Below are 24430 nucleotides of genomic sequence, written 5' to 3' on the forward strand. Positions count from 1 at the left end.
ACATTTCCAAAATGATGAAAGTTCTTTTCGAAATTTCAACTGAAGAATAACGTCGAGGAATCCGAGCAACTGGCTTTTTCCGAGTAGTATCATGTCCTGCGCGTGGAACTCTCCATATTTCTTAATGGCGATTAACCATAATATAAATAATTAATAGTTAATTAATTAATCGCCTTTCCTAGTCACTTCTTCGATTGGTTTCGCTATGGACGGACAGAGGCAAGGAGTACTAGATTTTTATGACAACAAGGGAGTATTCATCACGGGGGTAACTGGCTTTCTCGCCAAGAAAATCATAATCTTTCCCAAATCGGGGTAACCTGATCCCTTCACTCGCGATGATGCCGATAGAGTGACGCGATATCGCTCGACCACCATCGATTGTACTTCGATTAAAAGATGTTTTCATTTCGATTAGATCTTTTTGGAGAAGATTTTCTATTCGTGTCCTCTTGTCAAGAACGCCTACGTTCTAATTCGGCCCAAAGGTTCCAGAGACACCGATCCAGTGGGTGAAGATCGCCTGAAAAATCTGCTCAAATCGAAGGTATGAAGGCGCATTTTCAACCCTAATTGTAAGACGCGCGTATAACGGACGGTGGTGGTGGTGGTGGTGCCTGCTCGCGTTTAGGTCTTCGACCGTCTTCGAGAGAAAAGACCGGAAGCCCTGTCCAAGGTAGTTGCCGTCTGGGGAGATGTCTCGCAAGAGGGACTCGGATTGTCCGTGTCGGACAGGGAGATGTTACGGCGAAACGCTTCCATCGTCTTCCATTTGGCCGCCACCACAAAGTTCAACGAACCGCTCAAGTTACTTCTTATTACTCGAGAGCGTGTTGCGCTCTAATCCCTTGAATTATTGTAGAAAGGCCCTGGCCATCAACTTCATCGGGACGAAAAATGTCCTCGAGCTTTTTTCAAGCTTTTGACGAGAAATTGGCTTTCGTTTACGTCTCAACAGCGTACTCGAATTGCCAGAAACCGCTGATCGAAGAAACTGTCTACCCAGTACCCGTTATACAGCCGATTTCCTCGTAGAATCTTTTATCTTATTGGCTCACTTAAACAGGTACGTTTTGATGACGTTGCTGACGGGGACGTCGAAAAATAGTGACGTAATTCCTTCTTTCCTCTATCGCTATGACCCTTCCGCCTCTTCTTTCATACGCCCCCCCTCCGTCCCGTGGAAGGGGGTCCGGTACTTTGACGCGCGTCCAAATATTACTCTGTTCTCCATTCCTACTTCTCAAATTAAATCTATCCCTGGTAATTCAAAATCTAGGCTATTGACAGCATTCTGTGGAATATAAACAATCATAATTCCATTTATTTTGTAGGCCTAGTACTTGTTAGTCAGATTTGAGTGAAATACAAAGGCAGAAAAGAACCTGCTGGTCCAACTGCGGCTTTTGTTTGTCCATATGTAATATTTGGTTGGAAACGAATATACTAATGAATGCATCAAACTGCCGGCAACGCCGCTCGCTACATTATATAAGTTCTTCGTGCTTTTTGATACGCCGTGCATGGTCAGAAGGAAGGAGCACGTCCAACCCGTATTTCCTCTGTCCGAAACGCTATACCTGCATACCTGCCTCCTAGCCATTCTATTACCTATACCTACTAGGCTCTAATAGTAATTGACGTCAGCGGCTGATGTAAAACGCGTCAAGGAGGAATTATTTCGTGGTTCTAAAGCGCTTCCTCACATCCGGTTTATCTCCCCAGCGCGCACTCCCAATAGTCGTAGACCCCGGCTGCGTTTGCTAGAACCGTCGACCCTAGCGTTGTTATTGGCCTAATTGTATCACCTTCCGGATAAGGCTGAGCGACGCAAAAATAGGGAAATGCCTTAACATTGAGAAAATCACTTGATTTTCTACTTGACCCTCCCTTTAACGCCGCGAATACTATGAGGGTCAAGTTGCCGACAAGGTCCATGGTTAGAGGATTGATACGTTTAAACGCCATACGCTACCTTTCGCCAAGAGGGCTCCGAAGTAGAGAGATAGAATGTTGAAGATGCGATGAGGAGTGATTCTCAGTTCTCTTAATCCACTCTGGATGGTCTCAACGGCCGTGATGGCGAAGCAGGCTACGATGACACCCCACCAGATCTGCGGTCGCGGAATGGAAGCCTTTAGTTTTTTGTCAAGTGAGACCTAGGACGAAAGAGTGGGACGTAGTAGACTCGTTGGTGGACAACGCGGTGATGAACGTCTCCCAGAGGACCTTGCGGGGGGTTGGGGCCACGAGCATTCTGGATAGGACATGATTGCCATTGATGGAAGTACGTTAGAGATACCCTCGGTCCATACAACTCTTTCCTCCAAGATGAGGCATGACATACCACGGGAGAAAGCAATCCGAGGTCGTTCAAGGCTCCCGGCGTTACCCGTTGAACCTTCTCGTGACGCTCAGACCACAAGTAATTGTCAACGTACATGACTGGCTCTGAAAAATACGGGGTGCCATCACGGTGTGTTGCGGTAAAATACGATCTGGTCATTGGATTAAGGTTTAGGTCACCCTGAAAAGATATCGACATTGAGCTGCACTTTCAACAATTGAGTGTGACGATTGCGCCTGGCAAGCGGTACGTCATGGACCCCGCTTTTGTCTCTCGTTCGCTTTCATATTATCGATAGTCTACTCGGTCTTATAAGGATCTGAATACCGGGAAGTGTTTCCCGTCTATGATTGTAGACACCATTAAGTTTAGAAGCGATATGTTCCGTAAGGATGACACTACCTATACTTCGTAATGCTAGAGGCTTGCTCGAGCTAGTTCGAGAACGACGGAAGCCAAGCGCGAGCGCCCGAGACTCCCGAGTCTACTAATAATGTCGCGCGAATCTGAATAAAATAGGCTTGACGCGGCTATAATATTATGTTACCTGAGCTTGTCCTTTAAGTTTCGAGTTCAAGTACAGGGTCTCAAAAGGAGCTCTCACTGGCTATCTTAGTAATAGGGCATTAGTTCATTTCCTTTAGCGATTTGAAAGGCGGTTTTGCAGGGTGAACCGGGTTAAGCGTTCGCAGTGTCTGTCCCCTCGGTTTTTTCAAAATACTATAGAGTAATTATGCTTCATTTATTATTACTTTGGAAGGAAGCTAGGCGTGACAATCTCGCCTAAAACAAAGAGTCCATATAAATGACACCCGTGCTAAAAATTACGGAGTCAACAAATTTCCTTTAGCTGGTGTCCCTGGACGAACCAATAAACCTAGAATTTATTTTTAAGCCGCGGTTACACGAACAGACAGCAACTTAACAATTTGGCGCGGCATTGATAGTTTTCAATAAAGGGGCTGTGGAAAGTTCTTCCCCCTCTCTCGGTTTAAACTTCAGTGCGGTGTTGTTAGGCCCTAGTTCTGCGAGTCAGGTTGCTCTGAGTGAAACTGAACTGCTAGGCTTTCACTATGCAATCTATTGACTCACCAACGGCCTGGCAACACTGGGGGAAACGGTATGAAACCCCTTATGCATAATTTTTTCGATTGAAACGGGAGTTGCCCATCTAGCTGCGCTTCGTAAAATTGTTTGGGCAGCTGATAGTTTTACTCATTGGTTTACTATTTTTGTCGACGTCACACAGGGGGCGTTCAGTGCACGTACCAAAGAGACTGGTTTTATAAAAGTACGCGTGATCGGCGTGACGTAGTAGAAACTGACCTTGAAGGATTTTACGAGTTATCAGAAGCTTTGAACGTTGTTAAATCAGCATTTTTTCGAAATGTAGAATTAACTTGTTTGTAACACAATATTATTTTTAACAAATAATGCACTCTTAACATGGTCATTGAACAAGTAGGCTGGGAATTCGAATCTGAAAGTTTAAGCTGCTTTCTTAAATGGCGTGTGAGCGTGTCTTCATCCAGATGTATTTGTTTTTAAAATCCTTGGAGAGTTAAAGAAGGAGTTGGTATCCTGAACGGAGTCGAGTATTTTATGAGAGACCCAAATTTTACATGCGATGGGATCACGATACATAAATTTAATTTGAAATAAAATTTGTGAAGCCACCTAGGTCTATATGCTGTTTTTTGAGCGGGAAATTTGAAATACGGGGGACTTTAAATATGGTGCAGAAGGTCACACCAAAAACTGGGGAAGAAAGGGGGTATAGGTTCCCAGCCGGAAGGTGACTAGCTAATAGTTTTGCAGCTCTCAAGGAGCGCAAAAGTAAAAACAAGTGAGAGAGGAAGTTTAATTCCATATTATCCTCAACATGATCGTTCTAGTTATAGGGCACTAGTTAAATTGGTGTTACCATAAGTTTATAAGTGATTTGTTCCTTCCATATGTATGTCACTTTCAATGCTAAGTAATGCTACTGAGAGACTTACAGCAGCTCGAGATGATAACTAGTTCGAGAAGGAGAACGACAATTAAGCGAGAACTCAATTGAAGTCCTTACTACACTCTGTGCAAGTGGTTAATTTTTGTGCATGCAGGACCAAGTTCCATCTAGGTCCTCCTATTTAGTATCTGCATTACTAATTAGGCCTTGACAGCAGCGCCCCACTCACCAGGCTCCCATCGCTCGCTTTACATCCTCGAATCTATGACCTTATGACCTCACTCACTCACTTCAAAATTACAAGCTGAGTTTCTAAGTTACCAGAGATTAATTAAACAAACTTATGGAACATGAACATATCTTATGAACTTATGGTGTTACATCATGACCTGACGTTCTATTATGACTTAGTGGTTTTATTAGAGGGGTTTAGATCAAGTAATAATTTAAGCTCTAAACCTTTAATAAACTAAAGACTGATAATTCAGTATTTGTAATTCCATGGCACCTTTTGTAAAAGGTATAACGTAGTTCCTCTTTGGTCCTTCCTTATAAGAAGAGTGGTGTTCATTACAGTTCGATGGCAAATCCTCCTCGGTAACGACTGCAATCCTTATCAGCAGCCATGAGTCCATGACGCATGCATCTTCTGTAGAACTGTCTTCTCTGTACACTGAGAGAAAAAATCGTAGTTTTAACAAATATTATTCATGTTAAATTTACGTAAACACTTGTCATGACGATTTCACTGCAAATCATCGTGTTTTATGCAGACCCACCTTTAGTTATTTCCACGTGACTAACAGTATTTAATGAATAACGTTTAAGACCTATACTTTTAACACTAAGGCTTGTCGTTTCCGCAAAATAACCCTAGTATGTTCTACATGAGGATTGATTTTAAGAAAACACATGCTAAGATGTGTCAATTTTACTTGTTATCGGTATTTTTACATGAAGTCTGTATTTAAGACTTTACTGAAAATACCTGTTTTTTAAAGGAATACTTCCCGTTTTTACAACCGGACCAACATAAATTCGTTGAAAACGATTCATACATGTACTTTTAACAGTAAGGCTTGTCGTTTCCGCAAAATAACCCTAGTATGTTCTACATGAGGATAGATTTTAAGAAAACACATGCTAAGATGTGTTAATTTTACTTGTTATCGGTATTTTTACATGAAGTCTGTATTTAAGACTTTACTGAAAATACCTGTTTTTTAAAGGAATACTTCCCGTTTTTACAACCGGACCAACATAAATTCGTTGAAAACGATTCATGCTTGTACTTTTAACACTAAGGCTTGTCGTTTCCGCAAAATAACCCTAGTATGTTCTACATGAGGATTGATTTTAAGAAAACACATGCTAAGATGTGTTAATTTTACTTGTTATCGGTATTTTTACATGAAGTCTGTATTTAAGACTTTACTGAAAATACCTGTTTTTTAAAGGAATACTTCCCGTTTTTACAACCGGACCAACATAAATTCGTGGAAAACGATTCATATATGTACATTTAACAGTAAGGCTTGTCGTTTCCGCAAAATAACCCTAGTATGTTCTACATGAGGATTGATTTTAAGAAAACACATGCTAAGATGTGTTAATTTTACTTGTTATCGGTATTTTTACATGAAGTCTGTATTTAAGACTTTACTGAAAATACCTGTTTTTTAAAGGAATACTTCACGTTTTTACAACCGGACCAACATAAATTCGTTGAAAACGATTCATGCTTGTACTTTTAACACTAAGGCTTGCCGTTTCCGCAAAAAAGAATTAATCCTGCTTAATTAATTGAGATATAATATATATATATATAAGATGCCCCTTATATATTCATTTTAAGAGATATTTCAATGATTTGTGGAAAGTCTTTTCGACCGGCACACAAATAGTAGCGTGAAATAAACCTTTTAAAGGGAGGGTGAAGTGGGAAATAAGTTATTTTTATCGATTATTCTACTAGTAATAAGACCTATCTGCATAGTGAAACATCCAGGAAATACCTCTGAATGATTTTAAAAATAAAAATGGATTCAGATTTCATCAATAATTTTAAATAAGCCCCTCCGATCAATCGCGTAACGCTCTGCCTTTCAGTGAACAAAAGTTACGTGGCACGCTCTATTTCGAGCATTATTTAGCACGAGATATGATAAATGTTGCGTGTAATGTAATAACCGTAGCACGCGACATTGAGCGCGTGACCTGGAAGTTTTGTTCGCTATATGCAGGATAGGCTCGAGGATAGGTCTTATAATTAGTAGAATCGATTAAAAATCACTTCATTTTCCTCTTCAGCCTCCCTTTAAGGCCAGTGAAAGTCCCTGCTAACATGGTTTACGATAACATCCCTCCTTCCAAGAATCTAAACAAAAGCTCTTGCTAGTTAGTCCTTCGCTTCTCAGGTGTGGGTTTTTTAGGGGAATATCTTCAAAACCACCATAGAAGCGAAATCACGGAAGATCTCCAACGCAACTATAGAAGCGCTATTTCATCGTTACAAACCCCCCACTAGGGTTGAGCAAGGAGTGAAGCCTAAGAGATCAGGAGGTTGTGGTGAAACGTATGAAATAGAGAATTTGTAAAAAATAACAAAATAAAAAAGTAGCATCGGAACAAGTTGAACAACAAACAAAGTAAACAAAAAATAATAAATCTCGAAAACGGGAACATTCACTTAACCGTGATTTGACAATTTTAACTTTCTGTTCGTCTTACTTTTTCAAGAAATACCTATGACAAGTTAAAATTTATTTTCCTTTGACTGTCTCGCCAACACCGAAACAATAAATTTCCCTTTTATATGTTTTTTTATACAAATTAAATAGTTTGCTTATTTTTACTTTTGGGCGAAATTTGACGGAATAAATTTTGCTCTTATCCGGCAACAACTTCGAATAGTTATGACTTTTGTTGTTGTTGTATAACGGGTATTAAAAATTATTAAGGGTTTTACTTTTGGTATGATTGAAAGGGATTTGGGGTTATGTGTATTATTTAAAAGCTTGAGTTTTTTCGGTTTTCCATATGTCGGAACTTGGATCCTTCTAGTTTTGTATTTCTAAATAGTGGTAAAATATTGATTGTCTTTAATTTTTTAATGTGGGAAAAAACAATATCCGAACCTTCAGCCATCTGAAAAAAACACCTTATCGATTGTTTTTAAGGCTTGGCCAATACAAGTCTTTTTTTATATATATATATATAATTTCAGTATAAGTTTTGACCTCCTACTAAGCTATACCTCTAACGCATTGGTAAATTCCTCTTTTTGGAGAGTTAAGTGGGGGGGGGGGCGTTTGGTGTAGAAAGCTGGTTGTGGAATCACGTGGGAATGCTTTTCTGTATAAGCAAAGAAAAGCTGCCCAGTGCACAATCAAAGGCAATTTTGCAGAAGGGTAAAGAGGAACTAGCCTAGTTTAGCAGTGTTCCGCGATCGGTCGTCACCCGCCGCAGTCCTTGAGATCTTGACTTACTTCTGGAAAAAGGAACCTGGTTGGAAACGTCTATAATTATTCAAAAGGTACCTGCATCCGAAAAATAATTATATCCAGAAATGTGATTTTAATATAAATATACCGGTATATAATTTATTAAATATTCCAGTGTGCTCATATGGTATATTCTTCACGGTGGAATTTTTCCTTCAAGTCAACTTTATTTTCACCTAACTTCAATTCGCTTCAACGGATAGAAAGGTATGTCAGAACTTTAATTACAGCTCTTAAGTTAAATCAAAAATGTTCATAACCGCCGACAAAAGGAAATATTGTAGAAAAATTATTATGTTAATCTCGTTGTGTTTGGGGAAAATCGGAAACTTTGAAAAGTGGGATGTAGTATCAAATCTAGATTAAAGGGGTGAATTTCCCCTACATATTTATAAAAGTTATCGAGTAAGTTAATTTCCCTTTGTGTTCGGCGGACTATTTTAAGGTGGGTTTAAGCGAGGGGACGGACCTAAAAAGTGTACCAGTCCACAGGATTTGTAATGAATATTATTATCCAATAATTCCCCTACATAATTGTAAAAGTTATCGAGTAAGTTAATGGGGCCAATAGGGTGAAGTACGTATCTCGTAGGATTTCGCGAGGCGTCGAGTTAAGGCTTTTTTTGCGCCATTTCATGATTGCGTTTTTGGCGGGAAATCGCGGATTTTATTCTAATATGGTTTAAAGACCGACGACCGACTTCCAGCAAAAAAGGGGCATCGAGAGTTGGAGACTAACAATGGGGCAACCTTGACGATTTTCTAGGAAAAGTTGGAAGGGTTCTTGCCGAGGGGTCGGACATATGGCATTTTTGTGTTCGGAATTTTGAAAGCAATATAATGTAGGAGGGATTTTCATTTGTCAATTCTGTATTCTATAGGACGTATCTAAAGATTTTGGAATTTCGATGAAAATGTATGGGATTTTGGCTAGTGCCCGACCCCTCGGTTCTCGCTAACCGTTTCCCCTGCGGGAGTCGAAAATTTACGAATGGAAAGTTTTCCACACTCGGAGGGGAATTACGGGCTGGTCACACTTTCTATAAATTCTGTTTAGAGAGAGGTGCTTGGCCTCTCGAACCAACCCGCTATTCAGCTTCGATAGGGATTATAATAGTGGAAAAGTACCCTTTTTTAGATTTTAGAAAGATAAACAGATTTTTTTTACGTTAGTTTTTGGGTTTTTTTAGGTTTTAATTTTTTAAATTTTAGGTGTGAATTTTTAGTTTTGGAATATTAAATTTTTGGGGTTACATTAAATTATGTATAAGTTATTTTACATGTGGTAGCCTATGTAAGAAAATTTCCCTCGGAAAGTTGCCTCTCTCTGATTGGATGAATTCAAATATTGGGCCGTCAAGTGCTTTTTTACGAGAAAGGGTTGACTTGCACTAGCTAAAGCTAGAGATACGTACTTTCCCCTATTTTCTTCTGAAATCACTTTATTTTCCTTTTCACCCTCCCTTTAACGGAATTGGCAAATGAGATCATGCCATTGTGATAAATCAATGAATATTTAATTTTCAGGTATTTGGCAAAAATAAGTACAAATAGTACAACGATTAAGACTGCAATTAATTCAAAACTCACTGGGTTAATGAACAAAGTATCTCACATCGATTGGACTGAATAACAATCTGTAAGTTAAATTTTCAATCCTAAATTTTTAAATAAATTTTTAAAAGTTTCAAAAATGTTTTACCAAAATGGCCTCAGTGTAGACTGATGCTGCGCTCGCGTGAGTTTTTCTTAAGAGAGCATAAACTGCCCAAAGAAATTTTTTTATCGATTTATTTTAAGTCATATTTCAATTAACGGAAGACTTAGTTTTAACAAAGTAAATCGATTCAAAAATGGTTTCCTGGGAACTTCACGCTCCCTTTAGACGTAGTGCCATGCGGGTTGTTGAAGCGTGTGATTGCAAACTTACGCTACTGACGATTTTAGGCTGTAGTAAATCATTTATTAATTTCTTTATGAATTATCTAAAATTAGTCTCAAAAACCTCTGGTTGATATCTTAAACGATTTTTAAATAATTATGTTTTAAGACGTGAAAACAAATCAGGAAAATGGAATCATTTAAATTAATACGAAGCTAAGGATCCCCACTTTCTTACAATGGCCTTCCAATAATTAGAAAATAGTACCTTTCCCTCCATAATAAACTTTTTATTGTTTGTCTTTTCAGAATTCCTTGGGCTCTTCTAAATAAACCAAATGTAGACTTTTCAAAATAAAATGTCATGTTTCTTTGAATTACAGTTTCATTATTGTAAACTGAAATTGTTCATTAAACCCAACAGGCTTTGTTTAATTTATCTGTTAACTCGAATAGTTCAACTTTATATCTTTGGAATTTACAGCTTTGTGTGGAAATACCATGTTAGTTCATAACATTTAGAAAATTGAGTTAAGAAATTTACAGGGAATATATTTAAAATTCTAGTCAACTCTCTTAATGCATTTTTACCTGGACATAAGTATTTTTGTAGTATTTACAGAAGCTGTACTTATTTTATGCAGTTTAACACCTGACAATTTAATCTACTTTCTCAAGGGAGGTTTTACTGGAATATTTCACAGAGTTTACGTTTTTGTACTGCTAAATAAAACAAGGGTTTTAATGCACTATAAAGGGACACCTTTTTGAAATTGCGTTTTGGTTCCTGTATAATCTACCAATATCCCTCATGATATTGTTACACGAGCGTATGCTATAGAATATACAAGTGTAGCACTTTCAAAAATTGCAGTTTTGTTCCTGTAAAATCCACCAATATCCCTCATGATATTGTTATACGAGCCTATGCTATAGAATATACTGATTTACGCCTATTAAAAAATGCAGTTTGGTTCCTGTAAAATCTACCAATATCCCTCATGATATTGTTACGTTTTTCATCCTGTAAAATCTACCAATATCCCTCATGATATTGTTACGTTTTTCATCCTGTAAAATATATCATTAGCCCTCATGATATTGTTACGTTTTTCACCCTGTAAAATATATCATTAACTCTCATGATATTGTTACGTTTTTCATCCTGTAAAATCTACCGATATCCCTCATGATATTTTTACGTTTTTCATCCTGTAAAATCTACCGATATCCCTCATGATATTGTTACGTTTTTCATCCTGTAAAATATATCATTAGCCCTCATGATATTGTTACATGAGCTAATGCTGTAGAATATACTCATTTTCAATGTTAATCTGAGAGGCACCGACCCGGTAAATATTACATGAAAATGGTATAATTAACATGCAAAATTTCTTGGCTATTTACATGTATGTCTTGTATTTTTAACTGGTTTTAAACGTGTGTTTTCAAATGGTAAGATAGTTAAAACCACCAGTCTACAAATGCAGTTTTGGCAAACGTAAAACCTGTTTTTATAACATGTTGCTACCTATATTTTAGAATTACGGAATATCCCGTTAATTTGACAAGAAATTCATGGAAACACCAGTTTCCATGAACTTCCTGTATTTTAAACTGGTTATTTTTCTCTCAGTGTAACGTCGCATACCTGTGAGCTCGTAAGCTTATCCTTCACTATAATAATGGAAAACCATTACACAGACAGTAATGCGGTAATCCCTAGCTGCACCGCCCGTCATTCTTTAGCCTATACCTGAACGACCTCCTCATTCAGTAGCTCTTTGTTTTATAAGCCTCCATCTTATAATGTCCCTTTGTCTATTTTTAAAGGGATAGTTTAAGTAACCTTAAAGGAACAGTCTTATTATAAACATAAAACTAATTCAAATTAAAATAATTATGATCTCTTATTACAAATTATAATTAGTACATTTAATTAGGGTTTAAAATAATCAAGGACTACTGCACCGCCCTCCATTGGTTTAGTGCATGGCGTCTGCTAAATAGAACCTCTTACCCCTACGTGATTGAGTTGGCTATGCTCTACCTTACCCTTATTTCCAGCGTGTGAAATAAGGCGATAGCACAGGGCACACGCCGATAACTTTCCACAATTTCCCTCTCCCTTTAAAATTCTAATGCCTCTTAATTTAAAACATCTAATATCCCTGATTTGAGTCACTTGAAATTCTGTTCTACGATAAAACCCATCTTGAATATATTCAATAACTATAGGTATATCATCTTGAAACTTTCCCTAGTTTCTCTGTAGCGCAATTGCGTGTCCTTTTGTGTTTGGAACATACTTCCTCAGGGTTCATACAAACCTGGAAAAATCAGGGAAAAAAATAGTTGACAAAAACCTCAGGGAAATTTAAAATTTCTTAGTAAAATTGAGGGAAATCAGGGAAATTTGTGTCAAACAAGGGCCAAGTAATTAAGCAAAATGTTCGTAAACATACTCCCCTCCACAGGATTAACATTACACTAAACTTTGTAGGCTCATAACTCTGGTTCTACTAGAGATACGGGGATGTCCTTTGATTATGTTATAGTCCTATTTGACCCCCATCCAACCATACTAAAAACGTAGGGCTACGACAAACAGGGGCCGAGTAATTAAGCAAAAAGTAAACAAACATACCCTCCATAGGATTAACATTACACTATACTTTGAAGGCTTATAACTCTGGTTCTAATAGAGATACGGGGATGCCCTCTGAGTATGTAATAGTCCTATTTGCCCACCACTCTCGTTCGTTAACATTTGCTCCATAGGATACTCCATATACGGGAAAAACCTGGAAAACTCAGGGAAATTTGTTTTCTTCGAAAAGTTGTATAAACCCTGTTCTTCCTCCATACATTTATTGGAATTGTAGTGTAGTGTATGTGCTTAGGCGTACACGTACGCGTAAGGCTATTCTAGATCTAATTAAGATATATCGGAGTCATTATTACGCAGGGAAAGGTTGGGGGGGGGGGGTCGATATTAAATCACGGCGTACTTAATGGTCTTAATTGGCCGGGCCAAGCCACTTTTCGGGACACAACCTATAGTGCGTGGTTGGTGCTTTGCATTGGCTGTGTTTTCGATCGAGGGGTCGGTCATTGCTGATTTCGAAATCCCATAAAAAAATCCGAATTCAGCAACGAAATCTTAAAATCAGTAAAGAAATCATAAAATCAGTAAAGAAAAAACGAAATCCATTACAAAATCCGACGAAATCAAGGGAAATATCCCAAAATCCGTCTTAATCACGGGAAAAAATCGCAAAATTCGATGAAATCCGTCGGACTTTATCAAATTTTGAAATCAAGTGAAATCCGAAGAAATCAAATTGGATTTCGAAATACCGTACACCTTTTCTAAAACGTCCTACCCCACAGTTTCGATGCTAAGCTATTATGGACTGGGGAAATTTAGCGTGTTGTGACCTAGTTTCGATATATATTTTTGGGGGAAGGGGGAGCTCAAGGTCCGTAAAATCGCAAAAGCTATATTTAGGTTAGCTTATAAAGCCTTATTGTACAAAGGTAAATTCTCAAAATCACCGGGGGGCAAGAAAACGATGTATTCCCTGCCGCGTGACGTAGTTGGCTACGGATTTTTTAGGAATAAGTAGTCGCGTTCGAAAACATGAACCCGAATGTAGTCCAGCTTTTTTGTGGAGAGCCGAGGCGAGCCGGCGACGGCAATCACGAGGCTAGAGGGATTACGACGAGATTCACGGGCCGGCACGCCGCCCGGTGGCCAAGGTACCGGGCTACCGGCAGCTTGACGACTTGTATCCGAAAGGGTTATTTATTATAAGTTAAATTTCAAGATGGGATCAGCTCAGATCATAGAGCTTTTGCGGTTTTACGGACCTTGAGCTCAGATGCTGATGTGTTATTCAAATATCAGGTTCAACTTCAACATTCGGGCAAAGCATAGACTTAAACTTATCGGTAATTAGGTATTGGATTTGTATAAGGCAAACAACTTTCTTGTCAACCAGAATTCAAGATGTGTCTTATCATAGATTTCCTTCTGATAACATTATCAGACATTCTTGCTTAAGTAAATGCATCTTGCTTTATGAAACAATCAATTTCAAGTAAAAATGCTAGAATATTTTCCCATCATTTTACTCCTGATGATTATGAAACAGACCTGAAAGCCGACTTTATGTATATTAAACAAGAGTAAACACTGTTAAATTTGTGATTATAATGCTCCTAATTTCAACTCGAGAAAAAAAGCATGTTCTATTCTTTCTCCCTATAATAGATACTTAAAAATTAGCATTTGAAATTAAAATATTTCTAAATTTGTCAAGTTTGAATTATTTTAATTTTATACTATTTATATACTACCAAAATCACAATCCTCTTAGCCTTATCACAGCTAACGGAGTTTAGAGACAGATAAAATTGCCAACATAATAATACCACCAAAAAATATACAGTACGTCACTGGTTACTAGCAGCGCACGTCACTGGCTACTAGCTGTATGATTTCGAAAGTTTCTCTCTTTCATTCGGCGAATGCGCCCCCGTTGGGGGGAGCTCACCTTTTGGCAATTTATTCGATAGGCATGGTCCTCTTTCTGTTCCAGATATATTTGGTTACAATATCTCCATAGCTAAAATTGCCCATAGTTAATATGAGGCAATTATCACATTGTACCTTTAACCAACAGAATCATGTACAGTGTATACAATTATTGCCTATCCTAATTCAGTGTTTTTAGCCACGTCGTGTACCCTAGCACACGCAATTTTTGACGTAAGCAAAGCATCTTCTCTAGGGAATTGTTCCCTTTTTTATTTTTTTGACCTTTAGCTTTACGTTTTAGAAAAGGTGGCCTAATTAGTTTGAGCCCTCTTTCGTTACAAAGATCTTCAATAGCGAACCCCTTGTCTACAATTATGGCGTCTGCGTATGGTATGCATCGTTCTAGGACCCCGCATTCTTCAGTTATTTGTTTATCTGTTGACTTTCCCCCATATGCTCTGCTCACCATGGTGATCACACCGGATGGAGCTACACAAACGCGTACTTTTACAGTATTGGTCCCTTTGTAGTGAGAATAAGTCTTGATCTTGCATTTTAAACACTTGGGTTTTTCAACAGATACCTCGGTGCAATCTAATACCACTCTTGTATCAGTGTATTCTTTAAAGCAATGCGGCATAGCTTCCACAATTTCTTCTTTCTCTAGCCATGTAACTGATGACTCCAAGACAGTCGCTAACTTGCATAATGTTTGTTTGAAATAACTAGAAGTTATCTGCTGGCTTAGACCAAAAAGAGCTCCGAGAGCGGAATATGAAATACCAAGTTTAAGTTTCATTAGTGTAAGTAAAATTCCGTCAGCTACAGGTAGTGGACTTTTACTAGGATATTCTTCACTAACAATTTTAACTATTTCATTAAAAAGTTCCATTGACTGAATTCCAGTCAAAGCTACTACAGTTTGTTGTTTCAAAATTCCGCAACTAGCTGACACTTTACATTTATGTTCTTCTAATGTGTTCACCATAATTCCTTTTTCTAAGGAACTGTTATCAGTGTCACAAATTTCAGGTGTGTCTCGTAGTCGAGTACTGTTTCCATTTTCTTCACTTTCAGTTATGTCATCGGGTTGGTTATTAACACCAATTTGCTCTACTTGATGATCATGATCCGCAAACAAATAATTTTTCAAATTCTCACCATCATCTGAACTCATTCCCCCGTTTTTATTTTTCAAAGAGTTCTGTCATGTTTACGAATAGGCAGATTCTGGGATGGAATTGCCAAAGATCTTAGGCGCGGTGGGTATTTGAACTGATCTGTTAAAGAATTGTAGAATTAAAACTACTACAAATTTTATTACTCCAGCAAGTGTCTTACCTCTATGTTCTTGCGGAATTGTTTTATAATCGTCTTTTTTAAAGTGAGAAGAGCAAACAACCATGGTATTACCACGGAGCTTCTATTTACAGGGAGAGGAAACTTCATCCCCCTCTAGTAATGTAAACGCTCTTAGGAAACGTAGACACTATTTGTCCATAAAAAGGGGCACATATTTAACCCCCCTCGGTTTTCGCTGGCAAAAAAGGGAGCCTATGTAAACAACGAAGATGGCCTCCTTCACTAGTTCGTTGAAAGGCATAAGCCTTGGTGTTTTAAAGGTTTAATTTTTAAATTTTGAATGGACTGCGATTCCAGGCTAATAGTTTGCACTAGAGGGAATGAGGAGAAATGTGTATACCGTAGCTACAGAAGCGATTCACGGTACAAATCATCATTTAATGGCAAAGAATTGAAGTTCCACCAAGAAAATGACGTCAGACTTTGTTTACATGGGCTCGGGGTGCGCGCGAGGAGCGAAAGCGTTGCGCAGAACCGAGGTACGCTAAGGGCTAGGGGGGAAAGTCCGAGTTTCCTCTCCCTGTAAATAGAAGCTCCGTGATTTATCTAACTTTTAAAGATTTAAAACATTCTCCAGTTATTTTGCCAACTTTAGTAGATTTATTAAAGTACCGCCAAATATTAGTGGTTGATTTTCCCATAATTTGTGACTTTAAACAGGGTTAACAAACTTAATAACATTAACAACATAACACCTCGTTTCCATTACAATGACGCAGATGATCACTATCCTTTATGCCTGATAATTTTAGTTTCACTTGGGTCTCTTAACGGTTAGGTCTCGACCATAGATATATATACGGGTCTAACTATGGCTTCCCCTCACAGTCAATCAGATATTTGTGTGGGGTCTATGGCCTCTTAAAGATTCCAAGTACTAAATCTATGTATTCCTGCAGGAACTGATTGATTACCGATTATTAAAATGCCGAAGAATTGAAAATAGTAAATTACTTGTTCAACTAATATGTATTAAAAATACCCCACTTAAAAAATTTAATTATGAAACGATTGCTCTAGATGTTTTGGGTACTGTTGACTATGTTGATGATGATCAAAACATAGTCTTCCGAACATGTGATAATGAAAAGAAGCAATTAATTTTACAAATGTTAACGTATTAAACCTTATAATTTTTACAACAATCTCTCTAAACTTTTACTAAGCATTCGTAATAATATAGGGAACATGCAACCCAGAACGTGCCTTACAAGTAGCGTTGAAAGTGTAAGTATATATTTTCATCACTTGTATAAACTAATAAATAAAAAAAATAACATTTTAACAGGCAGAATGATGTGGCTGGAATAGATATAAATATGGGATGTCCTAAAGAATTCTCAAAGTAAAAAATTAATAAAAAAAAAACAAATAACATTAAATAACAATACTTAAAAATTTTAGGGTGGTATGGGAGCTGCTTTGCTAAAAAATCCTGAAAAAGTAGAAAAGATTTTGACCACTCTTGTTAAAAATACCAAGATGCCAATAACTTGCAAAATCCGGTTGCTTCCTTGTGTATGTTAAATTTAAATAGATACTGAAGTCAATTTTACTTATATAATGATCATTTTTAGTTAGAAGAAACTATGAATCCTATGAAAAACATTAACATGTACAAAAATGGGCCAAGCCTCGCTCGTGCCCTCTCCGCCGTAAAGCGTTCTGAGATCCCATGTAGAGCCAAGCCTGCCTTATGTTCTTATTCAATCGCCAATAGAACAATTGAGGGTGTCAACTGCATTGACACCCTCTCGGACTTGATCAAATCGGGAATTCCACCAACAATGATAGAAGAAGCCGGAACTCTAGAGAATTTGAAATATTTGGTAAATAGGCGTTGCCGTGTTAATTAAGTTCTCTATTCTTCTGGCGTCATTGGTGCGTATTTGTAGGCAGCCCAGGACCCAGTCGTTAAGGAATGGCTAGACGCGCAAGATCAGGAGAACATTTTCACCAGTCTTATGGATTATATGTCGTTTGACGGATACCATCCAATTCTATCCGGGGAGAAAGCTTTAATCATAACTGACATGTATCTGACTTGGATGATGGCAGAATTCTTGACGTCTGATTCCGTGAGCAAAGTCGAGCTCTTGGAGGACAATGGAAGTCTTTACTTTTCGCAGCAAGACGTTGGTTTCGAGTACCTACACCTGATTTTCAACACCTCCTGGATGAGAAGCTCACCGCAAGTGCACGAAAACCTCCAACTGAGGTCCTTACTATTTTTATCGTAGAATGATTCAAGGGCCTGACGCCTGTTTTATTATAGTCTGGAACCTTTGTTCGAAACGCAAGTTTTCAAATATCTCGAATTTCAAAAGCATCACTTAATTGAACAAGTCACGTGGAAGAGACCGTTGAAAAGCACAACTAATTTGGACCTGAGTAGTGTCTTTGTTCCTTTCTTCTTGCTTTTCATGCTGTTGTCAGGAACAGTAGCCGCCGTCATCACCGAAATCATCTTCAACCGCTTTGCTTAATCCAATTTTGCTTAAGTTCAAAAAGCTTTACCGCTTCGAAATGACGTCCACATGTTACGTCATTTTAAATCGACCCTAACCTCCAGGGGACATTTATTATGTACTTCTATTGTCACTGAGATTAAAAAGTTGTACTTGAGTGTGAATTTTACTAGCATTCTTAATGTCTTCATATTTTCAACCTTTTCCGCGTCTTACCTTCTGTATGGCCAATGTACCCAGCTTTCCAATCCCCTGTAGGGTTTATAAGATCCTCGACTTCTTATCTTCCCCTGGATTGGAAACCCCAAAACTGACTGTAGTGTTGTAACGATGAAGCTTATTGTTTAATTAACTCTCAATTTGCAAAATATTCATTGTTACGAAAGAATGAAACGAAAATAATTGTCGGAATAAAGGACTTTGGTGAGGAGCCAGGATTGACAAAGGGCAAAAAGAATTAATCTTCTGGGAGAAAGCGCCACACCACTTGACTTCGATAATAAAATTTCCCGCTAAAAATCGTGAAGCCATCACAATTTATTGACGCTACTTTGTTTTTCCATGATGGGTTTAATTTAGAAATAGGGTCGAAAAGTAAATATAACCGACCAAGCGTAATGAAAACAAGGTATGTAATGAGAGCCTGTTTGTAGTGGAATCTCAGACCACCTAACCCATGGACAGGCAAATCCATGTTAAACCCTCGTTAACAAATGACAATACGTAGCACGCGCCCTCACGCGTCTACCGACCGCAATTTATCGCCAAATGTACCGTAAATAAAAATTGGTCTGTAATAGTTCGGGATATTTTTTAGCCAAGGCTTAGTGTTAAACAGATTTTATTAACAATACCAGAATTATATTTACAAAAACTAACTTGATAGATCGCTTATGAATCTTTAATGAGAGAGATGGGTATCGTTAAGGTCAATGTAAATATACTTAAGAGACACTTTTGAAAGACACTGAAGAGATTTTTACACCAAGTTGAAGCGCATATCGTTAAAGAGAAAACGATAAGACGTACAATTACACCGTGGCAGAAGTAATATATGAAACCTCCCTACGGGAGATTTCTTATATTACTTTTGACCGTGGTTAATATCCTAGAAACGAAGGTAATGTGGATCAAGGGTGGTTGAACATATATTCGCGTAACAGCTAGAATAGTTGAAATATTTTAAAATAAAAAAGTATCTTTCATAAAATTAGAGATGGCTTAACCCGATACCGATATTTTTAGTAGCACAGTGCCATTTACATATGTATTAAAAATACTAGGAAATAATTTAAAGAGTAATTTCATGAAATATATGCTACAAAGTCGCAATATTAAGAGGTATTTACAAAATAATATCACGGCTTGTTTTTTTAACTAGTATATGCTGAGAAGCCCTTTTATCCTTATACTTATAGTAACTGTTAGTTGATTTATCCTTAGGCCTAATTCAAAACTTAAAAAATAAATTTTAGAAACTATTAGTTTTTTTGCCATTTTAAAATATGGTGATATTTTTATTAACAGTTTAGAGCTATTTTCGCTTATTTACTTATTAGATAAACTAAATACAGGTACTTTTTATATAAATGAGAAATCATCACGATTGATATTCATAGAAATAAAATATTACCATCAATATTTAAAACGTACCACGACTATTTTCGCCTTTTTGCAAAGGCCTACAGGCTACACTTCTATTCAATTTAAAAATGAATATTTTTAAGTATCATTTCGATAACTACTATTGCAGGACTCGGACCAAATTTTTACCTCTCCGAGTGACGTATGTCACGGAGAGGTTCTAATTTCGACGTGTCTGTGTGTCTGTCTGTCTGTGTGTCTGTCTGTGTGTCTGTCTGTCCGTTGTTACACCCACGTGACCGCGTTCGCAGTTTCCAAATCGGAGCAAACGTGTATTCAATTTCCAGACCGCATTTACAGTCCCGGAAATTGTATTCCACTTACAGGCTATTACTCCATTGCCTGTCTAACAACTCTGTTCATTTGTCCACCCCACATGGACACCAGTCTGAACTTACTTACTTCTAAACACCACCATCTTCTAGTCTTTCGCCCATTCCACATGGACACCAGTCTGTACTTACTGGCTTCGAAACACCGCCATCTTCTATTCTTTGTCCATTCCACATGGACACCAGTCTGTACACCTGGCTTCTAAAACCACCGCCTTCTGGTCTTTGTTTTTGTCCATCCCACATGGACACCAGTCTGTAGACCTGGCTTCTAACACCACCATCTTCTGGTCTTTGTTTTTGTCCATCCCACATGGACACCAGTCTGCACAACTGGCTTCTAACACCACCATCTTCTGGTCTTTGTTTTTGTCCATCCCACATGGACACCAGTCTGTACACCTGGCTTCTACTCCATCATCACCCTTAAGGTTAAGACATACGCGGCGATCGGCTAGGGTTACGAGAAACGTCTAGCCTTCCAATGGAGGGGTCTTCCTCCAAGGTTCACGCAATTGCGATTTTCTTATCTACAGCTGCTATTCGAATCCTTTATATACTACCTATTTGAGCAAGGCCAAGCAACAGGAGGATGCTTCATTTCAAACGTCAATAATAGTCAAGTCTCTCAAGGTTGTTTAATTATTCTTTTTTAAAACGATGTAACGCTCAATAAGGCGAACAACTAACGAAGAAAATACTAAATATTAATTATATTTATTTTAATATTTAAGATAATCTTGTTTCTCAATTCAAAATTAATACGGAAAAGTTAAAAAGCAGTCTATTTTTTTGTCTTTGTGTGTCTGTCCGTTTTCACACTAGTGCGCCGCTTTAACAGTTCGCTTTGTTTTGATGTGTTAATATTCACTTTTTCCATAATATAAAGTGAATATGTGGAAATCTTTTTCGTAATTACGATGCATTTAGTACTTTTGTAGCTTTAATCCTCTGTTTCATTTTGATATCCCAAGAATATTTTTTTATATTATATTTTGAAATGGATGTTTATATATTACTTAAGCTATACTACATCTGTTTATAGCATAATCCTTTCGTTATTGATAACGAGAAGAACGCTACTATGTCGGCCAATGAACTTTTTTTTTCAATAGGCCTAGTGAACCAAAAAGTAAACGCTTGGGTTTGGTTTTCGTTTCTGTAATGCAGAGACATTAACGGTTCAGAGTGAGCCGAAAGTTAAATACACTTTTAAATAATCAGGCTTAGATTTTATAATTGAATAGAGCATCATGGTGAAAATCTAGGCCGCGTTCAGTAGAGCTCAGCGCTGTTAGAAGTGTCATGTTTACACTGCAACCCTGTTGTGAATCTGGTTTTGAACATAGAGGGTATACAGTTGAGGAGTAGAAAATTTGGGCCTCTACAAACACGTAAAAGTAATATCCCTCCAAAGTTTTATCTCTTTATTTCCCGTTTTCCCCCATCGGATGATTTTAATGTGTACAAGTATATCCTTATTGGATGTAAAATGTCGTCTGATTTACAGTACATTCGCTATGCTTTGTATACCTCTTTAATATTTCATAAAATGAACTTCAGTATTTGTTCTTAAAAAAAGAAACATTTCCATATCTGGGTAAATAAGTTTGTAAGTAGGCCTCCTCTTGACTCGGAGAGGTAATATTTTGGTTTTCCCAACTTGTTATATTTAAAGTCCCTGACTTTTCCAGATTATCCCAATATCCCTGACCATTTTAAGGTGTTTACCAAAGTCCACTTTATCACACGTGGGTCCATATTGCTCGAATCATCGTTTAATATACCAAACGAAATCCCTAGCTGACCTATCTCTGACTTTTTTGAAAAAGTTTAAATACCTGACTTATAATGGTTCCGTACGAACCCACGTTTTTCGAAGATCACAGTGGATATCATAAAATGTAAAGCGTACAAGTGGAAAACATTACAGATTATATAAAAAGGACTTGGTTTGTCCAAGCCTAAAAAACAAAACGATAAGAGTTTTTTCCAGTTGACTGAAGCGCGGATATTTTATTTTTCTATATAATTTTAAAGACAATCTGTATTTTACTACTCTTTAATTCAATCTCCAGATTTTACTGGTAATGGATTTATTTCCTATAAATTAATTGAAATAAAATATCTTATCTCAGATTTTTCAACAACAATTCCATTTTCGTAAAATTTTATCATGAAAAATCTGAGTTAAGTAATTTTTTATTTCAATTAATTTATAGGAAAAAAATCCATTACCAGTAAAATCTGGAGATTGAATTAAAGAGTAGTAAAATACAGATTGTCTTTAAAATTATATAGAAAAATAAAATATCCGCGCTTCAGTCAACTGGAAAAAACTCTTATCGTTTTGTTTTTTAGGCTTGGACAAACCAAGTCCTTTTTATATTATATCTGTTCCTTCAGTCTTTATTTGTATTAATCTATTATAAAATAATATTTGCCTGAAATGCGAAATTTTTCACTTCTAGGACGAGGTTAAAAATGGTTCTACACTTCTACTAATTCTTATATGATACGGCTCACAATTCGTTTTGGAACCCGAGATTTATAGTCAACTTCAAAACAAACCTGCCACGATTTTAAACTATCAAAGCCGTATCTTTTACAGTCCACTTTACGATTGCAATTATCCATGACATTGCGTGCACTGCCCTTGTACGTTTACAGTGATTGGCACCGTGGACAGTTATTTTAATTAAAATACCTAGGCCACAGGTCCAGTTTTAAAAATATCCTTATTTCCAACACTGATCCATCTATCCTTCCAGCTTTTACAATCACCCATTGCATAGACTCACTCAATAGTCTGCCTAAGCATGGATTTATAGTAGAAGCTTACGCTTCCTGGATATTTCACTCACCTTAAAACGCGCACAACATTTATTCCTCGTCTGAAATAGTACCAGCCTGGCACGCGCGTTTGTGACGTAGAATTTGAGGCAAATTCAGAGTTCTAATTTTGAATAGCGTGCGCGCACGCACGCCTAAAGAAAAACGTTTGCCTCAATTTCTACATCATCAGCCCCCCAGTCCCCACCCGCGCGAATTTTTGTGACATAAATGTGTTTAAAATCAAAATGCCTTACTGAAGGCTACAGGGAAATATCCATGAAGCGTAAGCTTCTATTATAAATCCATGGCCTAAGTAAGGCAACTTAAGCCTTGGTCGAAACTAACATCTAAAATATAAATTAAAAAGGTATCTTAAGTATAGAATTTCAACCGAGACACATAATTAAACGAAAATTAGACCCGCCAGAGAAGTTTTTAATAAATATAGTGTTATATTTATTGAAAAATATCAAGTTAAAGTTTCAAGGCGGCGAAATGGCAAATTAGCGTCGTCTACTGTAGGGTAACGAACAATTAGCGTCGTCTGCTGTAGAATAATCTTTTGAGGTACTTACGTTTTTAATTAAATTAACATACTTAGACTTAATTAAATTTGATGAAACTTGAAAAAGGCACACCTTGAATAGTTACTTGTTAATTTAAATGTATTCCGAAAGCTAACTTGCATGTAGTTTTTAAATGATTCGATGTACAGGAGCACCAAAAACCCCATGTTATTCCTATGGGAAAATCGGCTAAAATCTGTGAATTTTCATTTAACATTACGGGAGGGTGTGGGATCTTATCTAGAAGGGCCTACCGGCCCTCTAGAATTTATAAATATTAATGGGTTTTAAAAAACCGAGGGATTAGTCACTTGGATAAACAGGTGTACAAAATAGCAGAAATCGATTACTTGAGTTCTAGAATTCTTAGAAAATCATCAGTAATCACAATAATTTTTGTATGTAATCAACGGTAATCAGAAATCTCAGACTATCACTGGAAATTACGTGAAATTTTGAGAAAAATCGGAAATAATCACAAGATTTACTAACAATATTTTGTAATCACTTGGGTAATCACACATTTCGTGAAATAATCACACATAATCAATCGAGGGATTCGAAAATCCCGAAATTAATATCTTAATCAGTTGTAATAGAAATAATCACTGCATTCATCGTAATTCACGTTGAATCCAGTGGTAATCAAGGCATTAACCAAAAAATCACCGGAATTCAAACAGAAATCACAAGTAATCTGATGCGGCAATAACGGGAGATCAGTGTAAAGATTATGGAAATCGCCTAAAATAATCGTAATCACAGAAATCAAGGAAGTCATTCAGTAATCAACGGAATTCACATCTGGTTTACAAAATTTTGGCGAATGACTAGCCCCTCGAAAAAAAAAACAATAATTTGCTTGGATAATAATAAAAAAACTGAGTTAATTTGAAAGAGAAAAAATAATCATTGAGAAAACGCTGTTAGAAAGTTTTAAAATAAACCGTGAAGAACTTACCCCCGATTATAATCTTAGAATATTTGTGAAA

General features: G+C 37.2%; 2 protein-coding genes and 3 long non-coding RNA genes across 6 annotated transcripts; 4 read left to right on the forward strand and 1 right to left on the reverse strand.

The window, feature by feature from the left end:
- Nucleotides 1-278: 278 nt before the first annotated feature.
- LOC149668296 (uncharacterized) lies at nt 279-16814 on the forward strand. Of its 2 annotated transcripts, XR_016368039.1 has the most exons (5): nt 279-547; nt 632-1066; nt 16493-16538; nt 16614-16710; nt 16777-16814. It is a non-coding gene; the product is annotated as an uncharacterized LOC149668296 (long non-coding RNA). The 2 variants fall into 2 exon arrangements; XR_016368038.1 differs by having other exon boundaries at nt 16614-16812.
- LOC149668297 (uncharacterized) lies at nt 7652-10062 on the forward strand. The gene is made up of 4 exons (XR_016368037.1): nt 7652-7836; nt 7920-8011; nt 9332-9443; nt 9995-10062. It is a non-coding gene; the product is annotated as an uncharacterized LOC149668297 (long non-coding RNA).
- LOC149668298 (uncharacterized) lies at nt 13989-15636 on the reverse strand. The gene is made up of 4 exons (XM_089840895.1): nt 15573-15636; nt 15449-15511; nt 14698-15398; nt 13989-14633 (listed from the first exon to the last, which is right to left on the reverse strand). The coding sequence occupies exons 1-4, from the start codon at nt 15634-15636 to the stop codon at nt 14604-14606; spliced, it is 858 nt and encodes a 285-aa protein (XP_089697021.1). The 3' UTR covers nt 13989-14603.
- Nucleotides 16815-16881: 67 nt separating the features above from the next.
- Nucleotides 16882-17224, forward strand: LOC149668299 (uncharacterized). Its single transcript, XR_016368144.1, has 3 exons — nt 16882-16938; nt 16998-17111; nt 17171-17224. It is a non-coding gene; the product is annotated as an uncharacterized LOC149668299 (long non-coding RNA).
- Nucleotides 17225-17364: 140 nt separating this feature from the next.
- On the forward strand, nt 17365-18079 carry LOC149668300 (uncharacterized). Its single transcript, XM_089840896.1, has 3 exons — nt 17365-17422; nt 17489-17811; nt 17869-18079. Exons 1-3 carry the CDS (start codon nt 17381-17383, stop codon nt 18077-18079), a joined length of 576 nt encoding a protein of 191 aa, XP_089697022.1. The 5' UTR covers nt 17365-17380.
- Nucleotides 18080-24430: the final 6351 nt, after the last annotated feature.

The sequence above is a fragment of the Phalangium opilio genome, unplaced genomic scaffold, assembly GCF_054372755.1.
Source record: "Phalangium opilio isolate 3A_F unplaced genomic scaffold, DU_Popi_V2 ptg000056l_1, whole genome shotgun sequence".
Lineage (NCBI taxonomy): Eukaryota > Metazoa > Arthropoda > Arachnida > Opiliones > Phalangiidae > Phalangium > Phalangium opilio.

Bases quoted from the DNA above. Each gene is read 5' to 3' on its own strand.
- LOC149668298 (XM_089840895.1), bottom strand. From the start codon at position 15,636: ATGGTTGTTTGCTCTTCTCACTTTAAAAAAGACGATTATAAAACAATT. The intron at 15,512-15,572 runs GTAAGACACTTG...ATTCTTTAACAG, and splicing joins AATTCCGCAAGAACATAGAG to ATCAGTTCAAATACCCACCG. The intron at 14,634-14,697 runs GTGAGCAGAGCA...GCGGGGTCCTAG, and splicing joins CATCCGGTGTGATCACCATG to AACGATGCATACCATACGCA.
- LOC149668300 (XM_089840896.1), top strand. From the start codon at position 17,381: ATGATAGAAGAAGCCGGAACTCTAGAGAATTTGAAATATTTG. The intron at 17,423-17,488 runs GTAAATAGGCGT...GCGTATTTGTAG, and splicing joins TAGAGAATTTGAAATATTTG to GCAGCCCAGGACCCAGTCGT. The intron at 17,812-17,868 runs GTCCTTACTATT...GTTTTATTATAG, and splicing joins CACGAAAACCTCCAACTGAG to TCTGGAACCTTTGTTCGAAA.